This window comes from Carassius gibelio, chromosome B16, assembly GCF_023724105.1.
Source record: "Carassius gibelio isolate Cgi1373 ecotype wild population from Czech Republic chromosome B16, carGib1.2-hapl.c, whole genome shotgun sequence".
Classification (NCBI taxonomy): domain Eukaryota; kingdom Metazoa; phylum Chordata; class Actinopteri; order Cypriniformes; family Cyprinidae; genus Carassius; species Carassius gibelio.
In genome coordinates, this window is record NC_068411.1 from 30,673,693 (window position 1) to 30,691,752 (window position 18,060).

General features: G+C 39.2%; 1 protein-coding gene across 2 annotated transcripts; it reads left to right on the plus strand.

Moving 5' to 3' along the window:
- Nucleotides 1–1,011: 1,011 nt before the first annotated feature.
- Nucleotides 1,012–16,172, plus strand: LOC127974669 (protein lifeguard 1-like). 2 transcript variants are annotated; one of them, XM_052578108.1, is made up of 8 exons: nucleotides 1,012–1,202; nucleotides 6,883–6,939; nucleotides 8,081–8,378; nucleotides 8,451–8,563; nucleotides 9,420–9,620; nucleotides 9,707–9,835; nucleotides 12,046–12,189; nucleotides 15,924–16,172. In XM_052578108.1, the coding sequence occupies exons 3-8, from the start codon at nucleotides 8,096–8,098 to the stop codon at nucleotides 16,071–16,073; spliced, it is 1,020 nt and encodes a 339-aa protein (XP_052434068.1). In that variant the 5' UTR covers nucleotides 1,012–1,202; nucleotides 6,883–6,939; nucleotides 8,081–8,095; the 3' UTR covers nucleotides 16,074–16,172. The 2 variants fall into 2 exon arrangements, with proteins under 2 accessions (XP_052434068.1, XP_052434069.1); XM_052578109.1 differs by lacking the exon at nucleotides 6,883–6,939.
- Nucleotides 16,173–18,060: the final 1,888 nt, after the last annotated feature.

Consider the following 18,060-nt stretch of genomic DNA (forward strand, 5'->3'; position numbering starts at 1 on the left):
TGAAATCTTGAGATCCAGACCTTTCCATTGATATGTTTGTTGCCAAGATTATAAAAAGATTTGGTTCTAGAAGACCGTAATGCATTATGTTTTATGACACTTGGCCCTTCCCACTAAGGGGGAGGTGACCGCCATTCGATTTTAAAGTACCATTTCCATGGTAAAGCAATGTCCGATTTCACAGGATGAATCTTGGGCTTCTAAGCTTTCAAATGATATGTGATTTATTATGATTACTAAAAGATTTTATAGAGAAAAAGACAACAACAAAAATTATTGGGAATTATTGTGTTTACAGTGTGCAATATAACGTGTTCATGTTTAGTGTGTAAAAAAACAGTATTTTTCACACTAATCACATTTTTTGGACTTTTTCTTTTTAATTCATCTGCAAGGGTTTTGATTCTTGTGCTTTTATCAGAGACCGAAGCCAAAGCATGTGTGATTGATCACAGTAAAATGGATGAGAAAAATAACAATAAGCATAAACTGTGGCATGAAATGAATGGACTGAAAATGTCTCATCTGGACAGTGAAGAAAATACTGAAGCGAACTGCTTTACACCAGTCAACTGTATAGTGTGCAAATAAATTATATATATATATATCATGTAGATGATGACACTGACCCTATGAGGACCCCAGATGATGCCAACTTAAATCAACATGAAAGTGAAAGAAAGTAGCCTAAAGTGAAAAATAGTGACAACATGCACAACTTATAATATGAGACACATGCATTTTCTGTAAAGCAGATTTGAAACAATGCATACTGTGAAAATACGCTATACAAACCAATTCGAATTGAATAAATATTAAAATAAAATTTTAAAATAAATGATTTAATTAAACCAATCAAAAGCAGTTATCTGAAATAAAAATCTTTTGTAACATTATAAATGTTTTTGCATCACATTAATGCAGACTTTGTGAGCAGTAGAGGCTTCATTAAAAATATTACTGTCCAAAAACTTTTCAGTGGTAGTGTATAAAATCATGAAAACGGTGTGGAATCTGAAGGGGAACTGTGCGTGTGCCAAAAGGGGGCGCGCGTCTCGGGGCTGTTCTTACGGGAAGCGCGAGGAGCCCGCGGTGTTACAAACACAGCAGGTTATTTTGTTTTAAATCTACAAAATCCTCGAGTTCATTAAGTGAGTTACGTGCTTACACTTCGGTTGTTACTCTCCAGTCCGCAGCGACAGGTAAGTTCAGAAACTCTCCTTATCACCGAATTGAAAACGAAGGACTGTCATGTTTCGGAACGCTTCACTGATTTGTCTCTTGTTTTGATACATTGTTACTTTGTTGTTGTTATGAGTTAAACATATATGTTGAATATCGGGAGGTCTCGTGTTACTAGAGATTTTAAAATAGTTTTTAACAACTATCTTTGTTGTTACAAGAGAGATAATGTCAGAGAATGATAAAAATGGCGATACTGAGGCTGGAAAGGGGTAGAAAGTGTATTTTATTTTTTATCGTAATGCTTTAAAATATTTACCCTTCTAGACATTTATTTATTTATTCTCCTGAAGTACATCAATCATCACTCCAGAGTTCACTGAATGAAAATATTGCTAAATATAGACAGTTATTAATATTATAAAAAAAAAAAAAAAAAATATATATATATATATATATATATATATATATATATATATATATATATATATATAATATTTCTTTATCATATTTTATTTTCGTATTTTTATGTGTAATTTACAGTTATATTGTATATGTTATATTATCGTCAAGTCAAATTTGGTTTATAAAGCACTTTTAAATAAACAACAGGTGTTTACCAAAGTGCTGTACTCAATATAGAACAATAAACTAATAGAAGACAGACTCTAGCATAAAACTAGCTCTCATACTGTTAAATGCCAAAGAGTAGAGATGAGTTTTGAGACTAGATTTAAAAACAGAAATGTTTTATGGAGAGGCAAATTATTCCAGAGTTTTAGGGCTGCTACGGTACCTTCTAGTTTATAATTACTACGTTAATCTGTTTATCCAGTTTAAAGTCACTGTTCATAATAACACCAAGGTTGTTTTTACATTGGGCTTCACACGGTCTTAAAGCACCGAGATCCAGATAAGAAGAATCACGAGCTCCCTTAGATCTAAATACCACAACTTCTGTATTTTCTTTATTGAACTTAAAAAAAATGTAAGGACAACCAGGCTTTAATATCTCCAAGACACTCCTTTGCATCTTTCCTTTTCAAAGGCAGATAATGTTGTGTGTCATCTGCATAACAATAAAACGAGATGTCATATTTCCTACAAATGGACCCTAAGGGAAGCAAATATAAAGAGAACAGCATAGGTCCCAGAACAGAGCTTTGAGGAACTCCAATTGATTGGAATGCCAAAGAGGACGTAAAACCCCAAGGCGGAAAGAAAAGCTTCTGTTAGACAAATAAGACTGAAACTTTAAAACCAACACAATGTTGTTATTGAGAAACCAAGATCTTATGGTCTACCGTATGAAATGCATTAGTAAGATCTTAAAGCAAGACAACAGGATAATCACATGAGTCCGTGACTCATATACGTATGTATGTATGTATAGTAAAATCAATTTTATATATCAGTCATTGAGCTTCTGGCTCAAGGTCTGCATTTAAAGTCACAGCAAAGGTTCACACTAGCTGCGTTTACAAGGACACTAGTAATCTGATCGTAATAGGACTAGAAGCACAATCAGAATAAAAAAAGTCACATGTAAACACGTCAATCGGATTGAATTGGCCAGATCTGACTAAAATCTTGATCGGATTGTAAGGGGTGGATAATCCCTTTTGTAATCCCAGCGAGAGGAGATGTAAACGTGCATATCAACCCAATCACTTTATTCGGCGTTCATGTAAACACTACGTTCGGATTCGTCAATCAGAATTAATTGAATCCGATGGAAGCAAAAAGTGTCCATGTTACCGCACCTACTGACTCAATCAACCATTTATTTGTAAAGGGGGGGTGAAATGCTCGTTTTCACTCAATATCCTGTTAATCTTGAGTAACTATAGAGTAGTACTGCATCCTTCATAACTCCAAAAAGTATTTAGTTTTATTATATTCATAAGAGAAAGATAGTCTTTACCGATTTTTCCCGGAAAAACATGAGCGCCTGGAGGCGTGACGTGTGGGCGGAGCTAAAGAATCACGAGCGCGAGTAGGCTTTTGCGTTGAGAGCGTTTGAAAGCTGTGACAGCTGTGAAGGCTGAAACTGAACGAGAGCAGCAGCAGCAACGACTCGCTCCGAGCGGGGCTCGAACCCGGGTCTCCGATGGGAGGCGGACGCACTAACAAGGAGGCAGAGATATTTTAAGCAGTTTTACTCACCGCCTGTGGTTCCAACACACAATCGTGACCCTTTTTCATTGGGACTGCATTATCCTTAAGAAGTAAACGATGTGCAAATCCGTCATCAAACTGGGCTTTGTTTGTAAAACAAGCATTTTAGAAATGCAGGGAACAAACACTTGCACAACTCCGTTGATGCTCTGTAAAAATAAACTCCATCCACTGGTCCCTTAATGTTGTTTTTTCTTTGGTAATCTGTGCAGGGTTGTCTTGCCCTGGCAACCAAAAACACTCCTTTTGTGACATTTGGCGACGCTCTCGCTCTGATCAGTGAAGTCTGTTGTGCTCTCTCTGCTCTGCTATACGGGAGCGCGCTCTTCCGGCAGAAGTGCCTCAGGACCCATATAAGGAAATTCCGCTCCATCTAACGTCACACAGAGCCATACTCGAAAAAAACTTTCCGAAACTTGTGACAAACCGGAAGGAGTATTTTTGGAACAGAAAAACTCCTTCAAACGTACAACTTAATTTTTTAAACTTTGTCCATGTTTAGCATGGGAATCCAACTCTTTAACAGTGTAAAAAACTCAGTATGCACGAAATAGCATTTCACCCCCCCTTTAACCTTAACTTATACACAGAGGTATTGTCATGTTAGAATAGAAATAATAAAATGCTATAAGATTAAAAGCACACAATTCCCTAGTGTCACGATTAGGGCTGGGATAAACGATTATTTTTTAAACGATTAATCTAGCGATTATTTTTTTCAGACCGATTCGATTTCAATTATCTCCCCATTAATTGACTACTAACAATTTATACATGTTGATTTACATATCTGAATGAAAAAAACATGAATTCCTTAACATTGCAATATATGTTTATTGCTCTTAAAATTACAAAATAAAAGACTGACTAAGACTGCATTACTTTTCACTTGTATAGAGATAGCATTCAATAAAACCTTGAAGCCTTGAAAACACATAGCTTACTGAAACAAGCTTACTGAACACATAGGGCCTAGCTTACTGAAAAAAAGTTCTTCTTTCAGATGAAAATAACAACAACAACTCCCTCTCCATCTCCAATTTGGGTTGATTTTGGAGGGGACTGAGCCGGTCGGCCATGATGGTAGGACATTCTATATTGTTTATGATGTAAGTCACGTTGCATTCACACTGTTAATGGCTTTAATCTAACCAGGACATTTAACTACCCTAGCAAACCCAGAACTGGTTTGTCCACTTTGCAGCCCCAACACAAAAACCTGGTACAGTATGTGTCATTGGGCTAAACATACACCGCTTTAGCCTACATCAAAACATGTTGGAAACGTTTGTGTACATTGAACATCTCGTTACAATCTAGTGTTTACGAAACAGTCGCAGTTAATTAAGTTACTTTGTCATTTTGGTCAAGAAGTGTCTGCTAAATGCAATGTGTAATTACAACATGCTTAAACGTATGTGAATAAACTTACTTTAGTCAGTACAACGCTGTTTTCACCACCTGGAGGCTAGATGGACCCATCCACAGCAGAAAGCCTCGTAATTTTCCAAAGACTTGTGGCTTTTAAACTCCTGATTTGTGTAGTAACTTACACCAAAAACAAGATAATTCACAATGTCCATATGTGTGCATGGAGGTAAATGGTCCAGGTCTCTGTGCCGCTGCTGGGAGCTCGTATGGGTCGATGTTTTGGATGCTTGAGAGCTTCTCCAAATACCGCTGTTTTGTGCTTGGTGTAACCTAAATAAAACTGTATTCCATTGTTCCTATGTGTTCCATATGTATCGCGTGAGGTAACGGAGCAGTTTTTAATGCAGCAGTAACTTCTAGGCATGGTAAAACAGTGCGGAACTTCTAAGGATTATAAACATAGCTGGCAAAATTATTGGTGAGAAACAAGTAACCCTGTCTGATCTTTATATTGTGGCAGTAAAAAGGAAAGCATCTGCTATTGTGACAGACTCTGCCCATCCTCTGCACAGCTCATTTGCTTTACTTCCGTCTGGTAGACGATTTAAAGTACCTTTGGCGAAAAAGGCCAAATATAAGAAGTCTTTTATCCCGACGGCCGTTGACATTTTAAATAGGAAATAGGGGAGGGGGTTATCTTAAATTGTGTGGTTGTCTGTTGTATTGTATTGTTGTTAGCTGTGTATTGATAGTTGTATATTGTTGTTGAGCCTCTTGTCTAAAGACAATTTTCTACCCCTGTGGGGATAGACAATAAAGCTTTTTTGAATTTTGAATTTGAATTTGAATTGCAAAAACTACTACCGAGTTAACAACAAATGTAAACAATCCTGTTTCGTCGCCAGTGTCCTGCCATCATGGCAGAGACTATGATATCGAGGGGAGGGGCTCTGTGCTATGACGACAATTCCTCACTCTCAATAGAGGGCACTCCACTCAGGAGCATTCCACCCATCAACCACCAGATGTCACCATATCATCCCTTGGACACTGGCACCTCTCATACTGTTGCACCACACCCAAACTACATCTCCTATGAGTCACCGCATCAACTATCACCTTGCCACACCTGCACCTCATTCATCAGCTAATCTCCTTGCCACACTTGCACCTCATTTACACACACATATAAGCAGCACACTCACTCCAACACATTGCAAAATCTTGTTTAGCCTGTCTGACATTTCCGAGCGTTTTCCTTGTGTTTGTTCCTGCCGTACCTGACCTTTGGATTGTTTTACCGAGTCTGATTCTCTGCTGCCTGCCCAGACGTTCTGCTCGTTTCTGTTATTGATCCTGGTTATCCCTGACATACCTGACGTCGTTACTGATTATTGCCTGTCTGACCATTCTTAGTAGAAGTTCTGCATACGGATCTGAACATCTCTGGCACATCATTACACCTAGAATATCATTTTGTGCTCAAACAATAACATTTTATTCATGGAAATTACTGTTTATTAGAAGGGGGTCTCCCAATCCTTTTGGCAATATAGTGTGTGTGTGTGTGTGTGTGTATATATATATATATATATATATGTATATATATATATATATATATATATATATATATATATATATATATATATATATATATATATATATATATATATATATATATATATATATATATATATAATTTTATTTTTTCAGGGACAGTGCTCATTGATTAACAGTAAAATAACTGTAAATGAGCCAGAGTTAGCTCAACAGGCTAATTTTCATCTGTTGTCCCTGGCCAGTTATTATAAAGGCAACCTAAAAATCAGCATAAAAAACATAAAATGACTTTTTACAGTCCACAAGTAATAACAACATAGAAAAGTAATAATAAAACGGATACAACACACCCCAATAAGTAACAAGCAACGTCAGCACACAATATAGGCTAAAACATAGTGAGAAATTTCAAAGTCTGACACAAGACAATCTGCTATCAAGCAACAATTCTCAGTAGACAGTCAATAGTCTAATGTACACATATCTGATTATCAATTAGCCAGTTCTTAAGCTGACCAGTAAAAGGATGATAAGTGTCTGTTTCTCTTATCATCCTTGGCAATAAATTCAACTGTTTGGTTGCTGTTACAGAGAACGCTGACTGACTAAAGGCACTTTTTCGAGTGGGAATGATACATATATGAAAAGGTATAAAAATGAATAAAACATGAAGTTAATTTATTTTATTTTTTTTAAGTGAATGTATTTTTAATGTAAAAAAAATAGAACTGATATTTCAAGATTTTCATACAGTGTGGATGGTATATAATATATATTATATAACATGCTGATATATGATTTTATATTATTTGAATAATTAAGGAATAATTAAAGAATTAGGAATACTCTTTTTTTCTTCCTCTGGGAGAACTAAAAAAAAAATATTTAAAATGTAAACAAATCCCTTTCATATTATATATATCGTTATCTGTATAATATGTATGTATGTGTATGTATCAAGTCAAGTCTGTTTTATTGTCAATTCTTCCACATGTACAGGTGCATCTCAATAAATTAGAATGTTGTGGAAAAGTTCATTTGTTTCAGTAATTCAACTCAACTTGTGTATTGAATAAATTCAATTGAAGGCTCAGGAAACCTTTGTAGGTGTTTTGAGTTGATAAGCTGATTGGCATGTCACCATATTCTAATTTGTTGAGATCGTGAATTGGTATTTTTTTTGTTAAATGTGAGTCAAAATTATCTCCAATAAAAGAACCAAAGACTTAAACTACTTCAGTCTGTGTTCACTGGATTTATTTAATACACGATGTGGCGAGTGGGGCGGGGCCGAGAGGCGTGGGAACGAGGAGTGAGGCCAGGTGTAGTGATTGGAGATGAGCTACACCTGCGCCCCACCGCCAGTATCGAGTCCCACGTAGGAGATGGAAGGATATAAAACTGGATCGACTATAGTGAAGGACGAGAGAGGACCAGGTCTGGGACGTTATTTTATGTGTTTGCTTTTTATTTGTGCGCGTCAGTCGCCGTGAGGGGCTGACGCGCTGTTTTGTTTATTTTTGAATTATTAAAGTATTTTGATTGTGCGCCGGTTCCCGCCTCCTTCTTCCCGATGATTAGGGAGTTTGTATCGTTACACACGAGTTTCACAATTTGAGTTGAATTACTGAAATAAATGAACTTTTCCACGACATTCTAATTCATTGAGATGCACCTGTACAGCACAGACGTACAGAGAACTGAAATTGCATTACTCTCAGACCTTTATATATTTATATATAACATACTTTATGAAAGCATATATTGTATTTTATTAAATTTTTTCCAGAGCTGAGATCCAGTCATGGCACAAAGTCAAAGTGGGTACACTGCTTTTGGAAACCCTCCTCTTGTCTCCGGCGTGGATCAGCCTCCATCGTATGATGCGGGTATTCCTCACGGAGCTCTGGATGCTGGCGTTCCCGTCGTTGTACCCGTCGGACCACCATACCCTCCGCCCACTGCTTTTGGGAATCCCATGTCCGGACAGGGAGGCTCTGGATATCCACCGCAACCATATCCTCAAACAGCACCGCATATGACAGATTCGTATAGTAGCGGACCATACGGACAACCACTTCCATATGGTGAGACATTCAACTTCACACACAACTCGCTCTTTGGTCATAAACTCTAAACTAAGTTTTGTTTTGTGACAGAAGTGGCGATGGTTGAGCCGGGACAGAGCGATCCTCCTCCAGACTATGAGAACGAGGAGTTCGAAGGCCCCGGACTCGACGATAAAGCCGTCAGAAGAATGTTCATCCGGAAGGTAAACACTGACATAGAACAGACCTTCATTACAGGACCAGTGAAAGATTCAAGAGTCAAGTTCAGAAAACGTCATGTTCAGATGCATATTTCAATTAGTTTAATTTAGATTTTTCAATTCAATTCAAACGGTTTCAGTCATTTTGGTGTTTTTTTATACTAGTTTTTATTAGTTTACTAATTCTATTAGTTTTTAATTCAAATATATCTGTATAGTTTTTTATTAGCTTTAAGTTCAGTTTTAGTTATTTTAAAAGCATCTTGTTAAACAGGGAAAATAAGAAATGTTTAAATTAGATTTTTAGTTACATTTTAAGCAATTCTGTTGACATTTTATATCTTTAGATTTTTATTTAAATGTTTTAATTTCGTTTTTATTTTTATTTGTAATTTTAGTTAAACATTTAGTAATTTGGTAGTTTTTGTCTTTTGTTTATTACTTTTTGTTTTTAAATGTCTATTTTTATTTAATTTTTCTTTTAGTTAGTTTAGAAGTTCTATAGTTATCACATTTTACTATTATACCTTTTATTATATTTTTAAACTAATCTATATTTTTAGTTTTTTACTTTTCATTTTCTGTAAAGTTTTAGTATTTTCTTAGGTTATCTTAGTATTTTCTTAATTTGTATTTCAGAAATATGAATTTTAGTTGTTTTAGGACATCAAGTTAAACTAAAAGAGAATACACACATGTTTGAGGTAGTTTAAATTTTAATTTAAGTAACTTTGTTGTATGTTTTTGTTATTATTAGTGTTTTTAATGTCTGTATAGTTTTTATAAATTTCTATTTCCGTTTGAGATATTTTAGTGCATCAAGACTAATTTTTATTTTTATTTTTTATGTGCTTTGCAGGTTTTTTCTGTCTTGAGTCTTCAGTTGGCCATCACCGTTGGCTTCGTGGCCTTGTTCACTTTTGAGCGTAATGTCAAGCTGTTCGTGAAGCGGAATGTTTGGACATACTGGGTGGGCTACGTAATATTCCTGGTGCCCTACCTAGTGATCCTGTGCTGCGGAGAGTTTCGCAGGAAGCATCCGTGGAACCTCATTTGTCTGGTGAATCTCTAATGAGGCTTTTTCAAATGTAAAACAGACTTAATTCTCCTTTCATGCATCGTAATAAACGGTTTCTTGCATCTCAGAGTATCCTGACGCTGGCGATGTCCTACATGGTGGGTGTGGTCTCCAGCTTCTACGACACTGATATCGTGATAATGGCCCTTGGCATCACTGTGCTGGTCTGCTTCACGGTCATCGTCTTCTCTCTGCAGGTCAGTGCTCCTCTTATCTGTTTTCATTTGGAAACCGAGAACTGCATGTGAGCAACAAACAAAAAAAAAAAAAACGTTTCCATGTTTTTTATTTCAATGTTGCAAAGTTTGTCTTAATGTCTGCCGAGTGTTATTTTAGTATCATTAATATACTAATATCGTTTTTCTTATTTTGAATGTTATTCGTTAACGTTTTAGTAATTTAGTTGCATTTTTAAGTAATTTTTTAGTATTTAATTGAAAGAAAATGTCTATTTATTATCTATTACATTTTAATTTGTATAAGTGGCTTCTTTACAGTTCCCTTTCAGTCGATAATTATGAGTAATGTCATGACCGATGAATTGGAATCTCGCTTCGAGAGACCAATCTACTTCGAGTGTAAACTAAATGAACCATTGGACAGTGGGATTTTTGCATCCAGCATACCAGTTTTTCGCTTCAGAGCCGAGCTGCGGCTAAGTCGGTGGTCCAGCTGGTCCAGCTTGTACGGTGTCTGGGTGCCTGGCTACCCAAACCGTCCCGCTGGCTCCTGCAGTCCATCAGAATCGGCTGTGCGATTCAGTTCACCCCACGTCCCCAGAGTCTTACTGACAAAGGATGCGATAGAGCCGATCCCTCCAGCCGATTTGAAGGGCCCCTACTTTATTGTACCCAAAAAAGGTAGTGGGTTACGAACAAGTTTAGACTTGCGCGTCTTGAACCAGGCCCTTACCCGGTTACTGTTCAAGATGTTGACGAGATGCAGAAATGCATCTTTGGGTGCATCTGTCCTTGGTACTGGTTTGCAGTGATCTACCTGAATGATGCGTATTTTCATGTATCGATTATTTCGTACCACAAACCATTGCTGCATTTTGTGTTCGAAGGACGACCATATCAGTACAAGGTTCTGTCCTTCGGGTTGTCCCTGTCACCTCGTGTCTTCATGAAAGTTGCGGAGGTAGCCTTTGTTCCCCTGAGAGAGCAGGACGTTCACATTCTCAACTCAACTGCTTCCAATTGAATCCTCCCAATGGAAACCTCGACAAGACGCATGCATGTTTCACACATAATCCGTCTGCAGTGCGTCTGCAGTCCATGTGCATTTCGTATGTGGTGCAGAAGCAGCACGGACACACGATCGTGAACGATCGCTGCACTGCTCCTGGAACACACTGATGGACAGCAACCACATAAACACTTGAATCCGTTAACATTGGGTCGTAAAAAAATATGCAACGCATACGCACTGCAGACGGAGTATGTGTGAAACAGGCTTAAGGTTGTTTGCACCTTGTTCAATGTGAAATTCGTTTACAATATATTGTACAATATATTGAAATAACAATACAGTGAAATTCGTTTACAATATATATATATTAATGATTTTATTGTCATTTGTACACAAGATACAACGAAATTGTGTGGCATACAATAGACAAAAACAAAAAACAAACAAAAAAGGATACATACGATATGCACATTGCACTGAATAAGATGGAATGGGTGGGGTCAGTGCGTGTTTGTGTTCAGCATAATTATAGCTATGGGAAAGAAGCTATACTTAAGTCTGTTTGTACATGATTTAATGCACCTGTAGCACCTACCAGATGGCAGCGGGTTAAACCGGTGGGAACCAGGGTGTGAGTGGCCTTTTTCAATGCTCTGAGCTCTGTTGAAGCAGCGGGATTGTAAAGGTCCTTCAGAGAGGGAAGAGAACAGCCAATGATCCTCTGCGCGGTGTTGATGATCCGCTGTATTCCTTTTCTCTCCGCCTCTGTACAGCTGCCATCCCAGACTGTGATACAGTATGTCAGCAGGCTCTCCACTGCAGTGTGATAGAAGGTCTCCAGCAGCTTCATATATATAGCTTCTCATATATATGTATATATATATATATATATATATATATATATATATATATATATATATATATATTTATTTATTTGAGTGATTTTAGTACATCAAGTTAAACTGAATGAAAATGTGAAATGTACATTACCACGTACTAAAACTATAATAACTTATATTTTATATGTTTAGATTTAGTTAAAAATTATAACTCTGCTATTGATGTCAACAGAACAATGTGCTAAATACTCCTGAATTATTTCCATTTAAGTATTTATGGGCTAACGTCTTGTGGAGTTATTAAAGAATCCGAAGCAGAAGAGTTAATTTTACTGAAGAGTTGCTGATTTTAATATCTGTCTCCTGTCCAATTGCAGACAAAATATGACTTCACTTCCTGTTATGGTGTGCTGTTCGTCTGCTTTGTCGTCATGCTGTTCTTTGGGATCCTTTGCATGTTCCTGTACAACAGGATTCTGGACCTCATCTACTCGGCGATGGGCGCACTGATGTTCACCTGTGTAAGTCATCCGACTCCCAAACTGAATAATTAAATAAATAAACAAATTATTCAAATAAATAAATAATTGAAACAATTGAATAATAATTAACAAAACAGAACTAAAAATGTAATGCTGAGCAGTGACAATGGAGTTGGAGATCCAAATGCAGCTTTATTAAAAGAGCATATTACTAAATGCAAAAGAGTTATAAAAAAAAACAGGCAAGACTTAGGGCATGCAGCAAACAATAAAAGAAACAAGTCAAATTAATGGTCTCCTTGGTCGGGACAGGACAATGAGTGGATTCAGAGATGGTATCTGTGAAAATGACAGGAAGAACTGGGAGTTCATGAATGGTTTCACCGGCTGTGACCGGCATGATTGAGGATTTACAGATGGCCTTCTTGGCCATGAGAGGACAGCCTAAGGGTTCAGAATGGACCTTCTTAGTCATTATGGTACAAACAGAGGGCTCAGGATTGGCCTTATTGGCCCTGGCAGGACAAACAGAGAGTTCAGAATAAGCCAACTTGCCTGGGCTCAACTTGGGAACAGAAGCCCTCTATGGGCAAAAACTTGCCTCGGCTCAACTTGGGAACAGAAGCCCTCTCTGGGCTAAACTCAGGAACAGAAGCCCTCTCTGGGCTAAACTCGGGAACAGAAGCCCTCTCTTGGCCAAACTTGGGAACAGAAGCTCTATCTGGGCTAAACTCGGGAATAGAAGCCCTCTCTGGGCAAAAACTTGGGAACAGAAGCCCTCTCTGGGCTAAACTAAGGAACAGAAGCCCTCTCTGGGCTCAACTTGGGAACAGAAGCCCTCTCTGGGCTCAACTTGGGAACAGAAGCCCTCTCTGGGCTCAACTTGGGAACAGAAGCCCTCTCTGGGCTCAACTTAGGAACAGAAGCCCTCTCTGGGCCAAACTCACCTGGGCTCAACTTGGGAAAAGAAGCCCTCTCTGGGCTAAACTCAGGAACAGAAGCCCTCTCTTGGCCAAACTTGGGAACAGAAGCTCTATCTGGGCCAAACTCGGGAATAGAAGCCCTCTCTGGGCTCAACTTGGGAACAGAAGCCCTCTCTGGACTCAACTTGGGAACAGAAGCCCTCTCTGGGCAAAAACTTGCCTGGGCTCAACTTGGGAACAGAAGCCCTCTATGGGCAAAAACTTGCCTCGGCTCAACTTGGGAACAGAAACCCTCTCTGGGCCAAACTCACCTGGGCTCAACTTGGGAACAGAAGCCCTCTCTGGGCCAAACTCACCTGGGCTCAACTTGGGAACAGAAGCCCTCTCTGGGCTCAACTTGGGAACAGAAGCCCTCTCTGGGCTCAACTTGGGAACAGAAGCCCTCTCTGGGCAAAAACTTGGGAACAGAAGCCCTCTCTGGGCAAAAACTTGGGAACAGAAGCCCTCTCTGGGCTCAACTTGGGAACAGAAGCCCTCTCTGGGCTCAACTTGGGAACAGAAGCCCTCTCTGGGCTCAAATTAGGAACAGAAGCCCTCTCTGGGCCAAACTCACCTGGGCTCAACTTGGGAAAAGAAGCCCTCTCTGGGCTAAACTAAGGAACAGAAGCCCTCTCTGGGCTAAACTCGGGAACAGAAGCTCTATCTGGGCTAAACTCAGGAATAGAAGCCCTCTCTGGGCAAAAACTTGGGAACAGAAGCCCTCTCTGGGCTCAACTTGGGAACAGAAGCCCTCTCTGGGCTCAACTTGGGAACAGAAGCCCTCTCTGGGCTCAACTTAGGAACAGAAACCCTCTCTGGGCCAAACTCACCTGGGCTCAACTTGGGAACAGAAGCCCTCTCTGGGCTCAACTTGGGAACAGAAGCCCTCTCTGGGCTCAACTTGGGAACAGAAGCCCTCTCTGGGCAAAAACTTGGGAACAGAAGCCCTCTCTGGGCTCAACTTGGGAACAGAAGCCCTCTCTTGGCCAAACTTGGGAACAGAAGCTCTATCTGGGCTAAACTCGGGAATAGAAGCCCTCTCTGGGCAAAAACTTGGGAACAGAAGCCCTCTCTGGGCTAAACTAAGGAACAGAAGCCCTCTCTGGGCTAAACTCGGGAACAGAAGCCCTCTCTGGGCTCAACTTGGGAACAGAAGCCCTCTCTGGGCTCAACTTGGGAACAGAAGCCCTCTCTGGGCTCAACTTAGGAACAGAAGCCCTCTCTGGGCCAAACTCACCTGGGCTCAACTTGGGAAAAGAAGCCCTCTCTGGGCTAAACTCAGGAACAGAAGCCCTCTCTTGGCCAAACTTGGGAACAGAAGCTCTATCTGGGCCAAACTCGGGAATAGAAGCCCTCTCTGGGCTCAACTTGGGAACAGAAGCCCTCTCTGGGCTCAACTTGGGAACAGAAGCCCTCTCTGGGCAAAAACTTGCCTGGGCTCAACTTGGGAACAGAAGCCCTCTATGGGCAAAAACTTGCCTCGGCTCAACTTGGGAACAGAAACCCTCTCTGGGCCAAACTCACCTGGGCTCAACTTGGGAACAGAAGCCCTCTCTGGGCTCAACTTGGGAACAGAAGCCCTCTCTGGGCTCAACTTGGGAACAGAAGCCCTCTCTGGGCTCAACTTGGGAACAGAAGCCCTCTCTGGGCTCAACTTGGGAACAGAAGCCCTCTCTGGGCAAAAACTTGGGAACAGAAGCCCTCTCTGGGCAAAAACTTGGGAACAGAAGCCCTCTCTGGGCTCAACTTGGGAACAGAAGCCCTCTCTGGGCTCAACTTGGGAACAGAAGCCCTCTCTGGGCTCAAATTAGGAACAGAAGCCCTCTCTGGGCCAAACTCACCTGGGCTCAACTTGGGAAAAGAAGCCCTCTCTGGGCTAAACTAAGGAACAGAAGCCCTCTCTGGGCTAAACTCGGGAACAGAAGCCCTCTCTTGGCCAAACTTGGGAACAGAAGCTCTATCTGGGCTAAACTCAGGAATAGAAGCCCTCTCTGGGCAAAAACTTGGGAACAGAAGCCCTCTCTGGGCTCAACTTGGGAACAGAAGCCCTCTCTGGGCAAAAACTTGGGAACAGAAGCCCTCTCTGGGCTCAACTTGGGAACAGAAGCCCTCTCTGGGCTCAACTTAGGAACAGAAACCCTCTCTGGGCTCAACTTGGGAACAGAAGCCCTCTCTGGGCCAAACTCACCTGGGCTCAACTTGGGAAAAGAAGCCCTCTCTGGGCTAAACTCACCTGGGCTCAACTTGGGAAAAGAAGCCCTCTCTGGGCTAAACTCGGGAACAGAAGCCCTCTCTTGGCCAAACTTGGGAACAGAAGCTCTATCTGGGCTAAACTCGGGAATAGAAGCCCTGTGTGGGCTAAACTCGGGGACTAGAGTGGACTCCACCACCTCGGGAGATTCTGCAGTGGAGCAACCTCTGGGGAAACGGTGGTGTGTTTTTTTTTTTGTTGGAAAAGAAATGGGGATGGGTATTCAAATGTAATTTTTTGTAAGGTTAGATGTTCTTGAAATGTTGTTTTTTTTCTCTCTCTTTCTTTTAAAAAAAACCAATGAAGATAATTTTTTTTTAAACTGTCAAAATAAAAACACAAAACATTTACTCCTTTATAGTGTAAAATAAGTTTATTATTAAACTTAATAAAACTAAAACTCTTACTAAATACAGTACAAAATAACATGGTTTTAAATGATTGAAAGGATGACTTAAATTCTTTGGGGTTCTTCAAGCCCTAACTCTGCTGTTAAAAAATGCTTAATTTCCCCTCATATACAACAGAATAAATGAAATCATGTCATGTTTGTGTTGCAGTTCTTGGCCGTGGACACGCAGATGCTTCTCGGGAACAAGACTCTGTCCCTAAATCCCGAGGAATATGTCTACGCTGCACTCACCCTATATATGGATATCATTCAAATATTGTTATACCTTCTGCGGCTCTTGGGAAGAAGCCGTGGTTAAATATGCACCGCTGGAGGAAGAAATGTATGCGACTGGTTACAGATTTTTATGCATTCTGTTTTTCTTTTAAGAAGGGAATAAAGACATTTTATCAACAAATTTGTGTTGGGCTTTTTTTTTTCTTCTCACATTCATGTTCAAAGGTTCCATTAAAGACATCGTAGTAGCTTCTGTTTCCGATTCTGATTCATTTGCTTTAAGTGAAGAAAGAAGTCAAATTTGCGACTGATCAGTGAATCAGAGTAAAATGACTGAGGAAAATTTAAGCATAACCTGTGGCGTGAAATGAACGAGCTGAAAATTGATTCAGGTTAGAAAGATTTTTATTAATGAAAGTGCATGACCACAATTTTTTTTTATTAAATACAAATGTAATATTTTATGTGTATAGCTCATTTTATAGCTTCATCAAGTTTAATATTGTGTGTAATATATAATTGATATGTGGAATATTTTACTTTTATTTTTTAAATTTTTTTTATGTTTAATAAATGTATTCAATTATTAGATTTTTAAGTTTGTAAAAATAAATTTAAATACAAAAAATATATTTAAATTTTTACACTTAATATGCAGTATTCTTATAAAAAAATTATACTTATTTATATTTTTAAAATTACATTTAAAGTTCACATTTTTAGTGTTTTTTGAAGCTTTTATTGTGTTTACTGTGTGCAATATAACGTGTTCATGTTTCGCGTGTAAAAAAAAGCAGTATTTTTCAAACAATTCACCTATCTGTATACCGCTGTTTTCACAGTCATAAAAACGGGCTGATGACTTCCTTGTTCTATAAAGTCCCTCCTTCAGAAATACGTAACGAGTTCTGATTGGGCCAGCGGTTCCTGTGTTATGTTCTGACCTCCTGCAAACGCAATTGGGCTAGTTTTGAGAAGCAAGTGGGCAGGATTTGTTTTGAAAACCTGGCAATCCTGATCTGAATGCATGTGCTGGAGATGTACTTCTAATCACAGAACGCCTTTACTGACGAGATGCGCATGAAAATCGCATTCGATTTTTTGCACAGCACTACCATCTAGTTAACAAAGCTAAACAGCGTTGCCCTTTGTATAATAAGTTACAGAAACTGTTAAACGCACCAACTTAAATAATAAAATACACTTACCGGTTGTGGTCCATAAACAACGCCTTCTCCAGACAAAGAGGGAACTGCTCCATCTTTCAAGAATAATCTTTGTGCGAATCCGGCATTAAACTGATTGAGATTGAGGAAGCTGTCCTCAGCAAAATGTGCTGCACATAGTTTTACATGTGGATTATAATTTTTCGGGAACCGAGTTAAACACAAATTGTAACCATTGATCTCTAAGTACAGCGTCCCTGGGAAGCCCAAACAAAGATGATTGGACTCTGAGATTAAAATAACAGCGTTTCAATGGCGACAAACACAAACGCAGCTCTTCCTTCTCCGTCGGAGCGCAACAAGGCCACGCCCCCTTTTTTGTGTATTCATGTGGGCGGAGGTTAGTCAATAAACTGTTTTAGTGACGTCATTACTGCAGGAACTAGAGGGGTGTAGTCCAAACGGGTCGTTCGTTGTAGGCAAATTCTGTTAAATAAAATATCTCGCTTGGCATTTAACTTTGAGCTTTAGAATTTTACAGATATTATTTATACTTTAACAACAACATTACACACTAACTGAAGTTTGAAACATGGGATCACGAAGAACGGGACCTTTAACACATTTTTTTTAAAGTTTTTATTTTTTTGACATAATGGTAAATGTATGTGTACAGTAAATATAAAGGTTGTGAGGTGAGAGCAGAAATAGTCCAGATGCTGTAAATATAATGCATAATATTAAATGTGTGGCTTCTTATGTAAATGCACGTATTTTTAATCTCTCCTGCACCCAGTCTTGGGAAATATATGTTAGAATTTTAGTTCTGTAACAAGGGAGCTGATGAGACAAGATGTGCAGATCTATCTGCAAGCTTTTATTAGACAGAGATGTGGTCATAAC

Coding starts and splice junctions, on each gene's coding strand:
- LOC127974669 (XM_052578108.1), top strand. CDS start 8,096: ATGGCACAAAGTCAAAGTGGGTACACTGCTTTTGGAAACCCTCCTCTT. Junction 8,379..8,450: donor CGGACAACCACTTCCATATG/GTGAGACATTCA, acceptor GTTTTGTGACAG/AAGTGGCGATGGTTGAGCCG. Junction 8,564..9,419: donor GAAGAATGTTCATCCGGAAG/GTAAACACTGAC, acceptor TGTGCTTTGCAG/GTTTTTTCTGTCTTGAGTCT.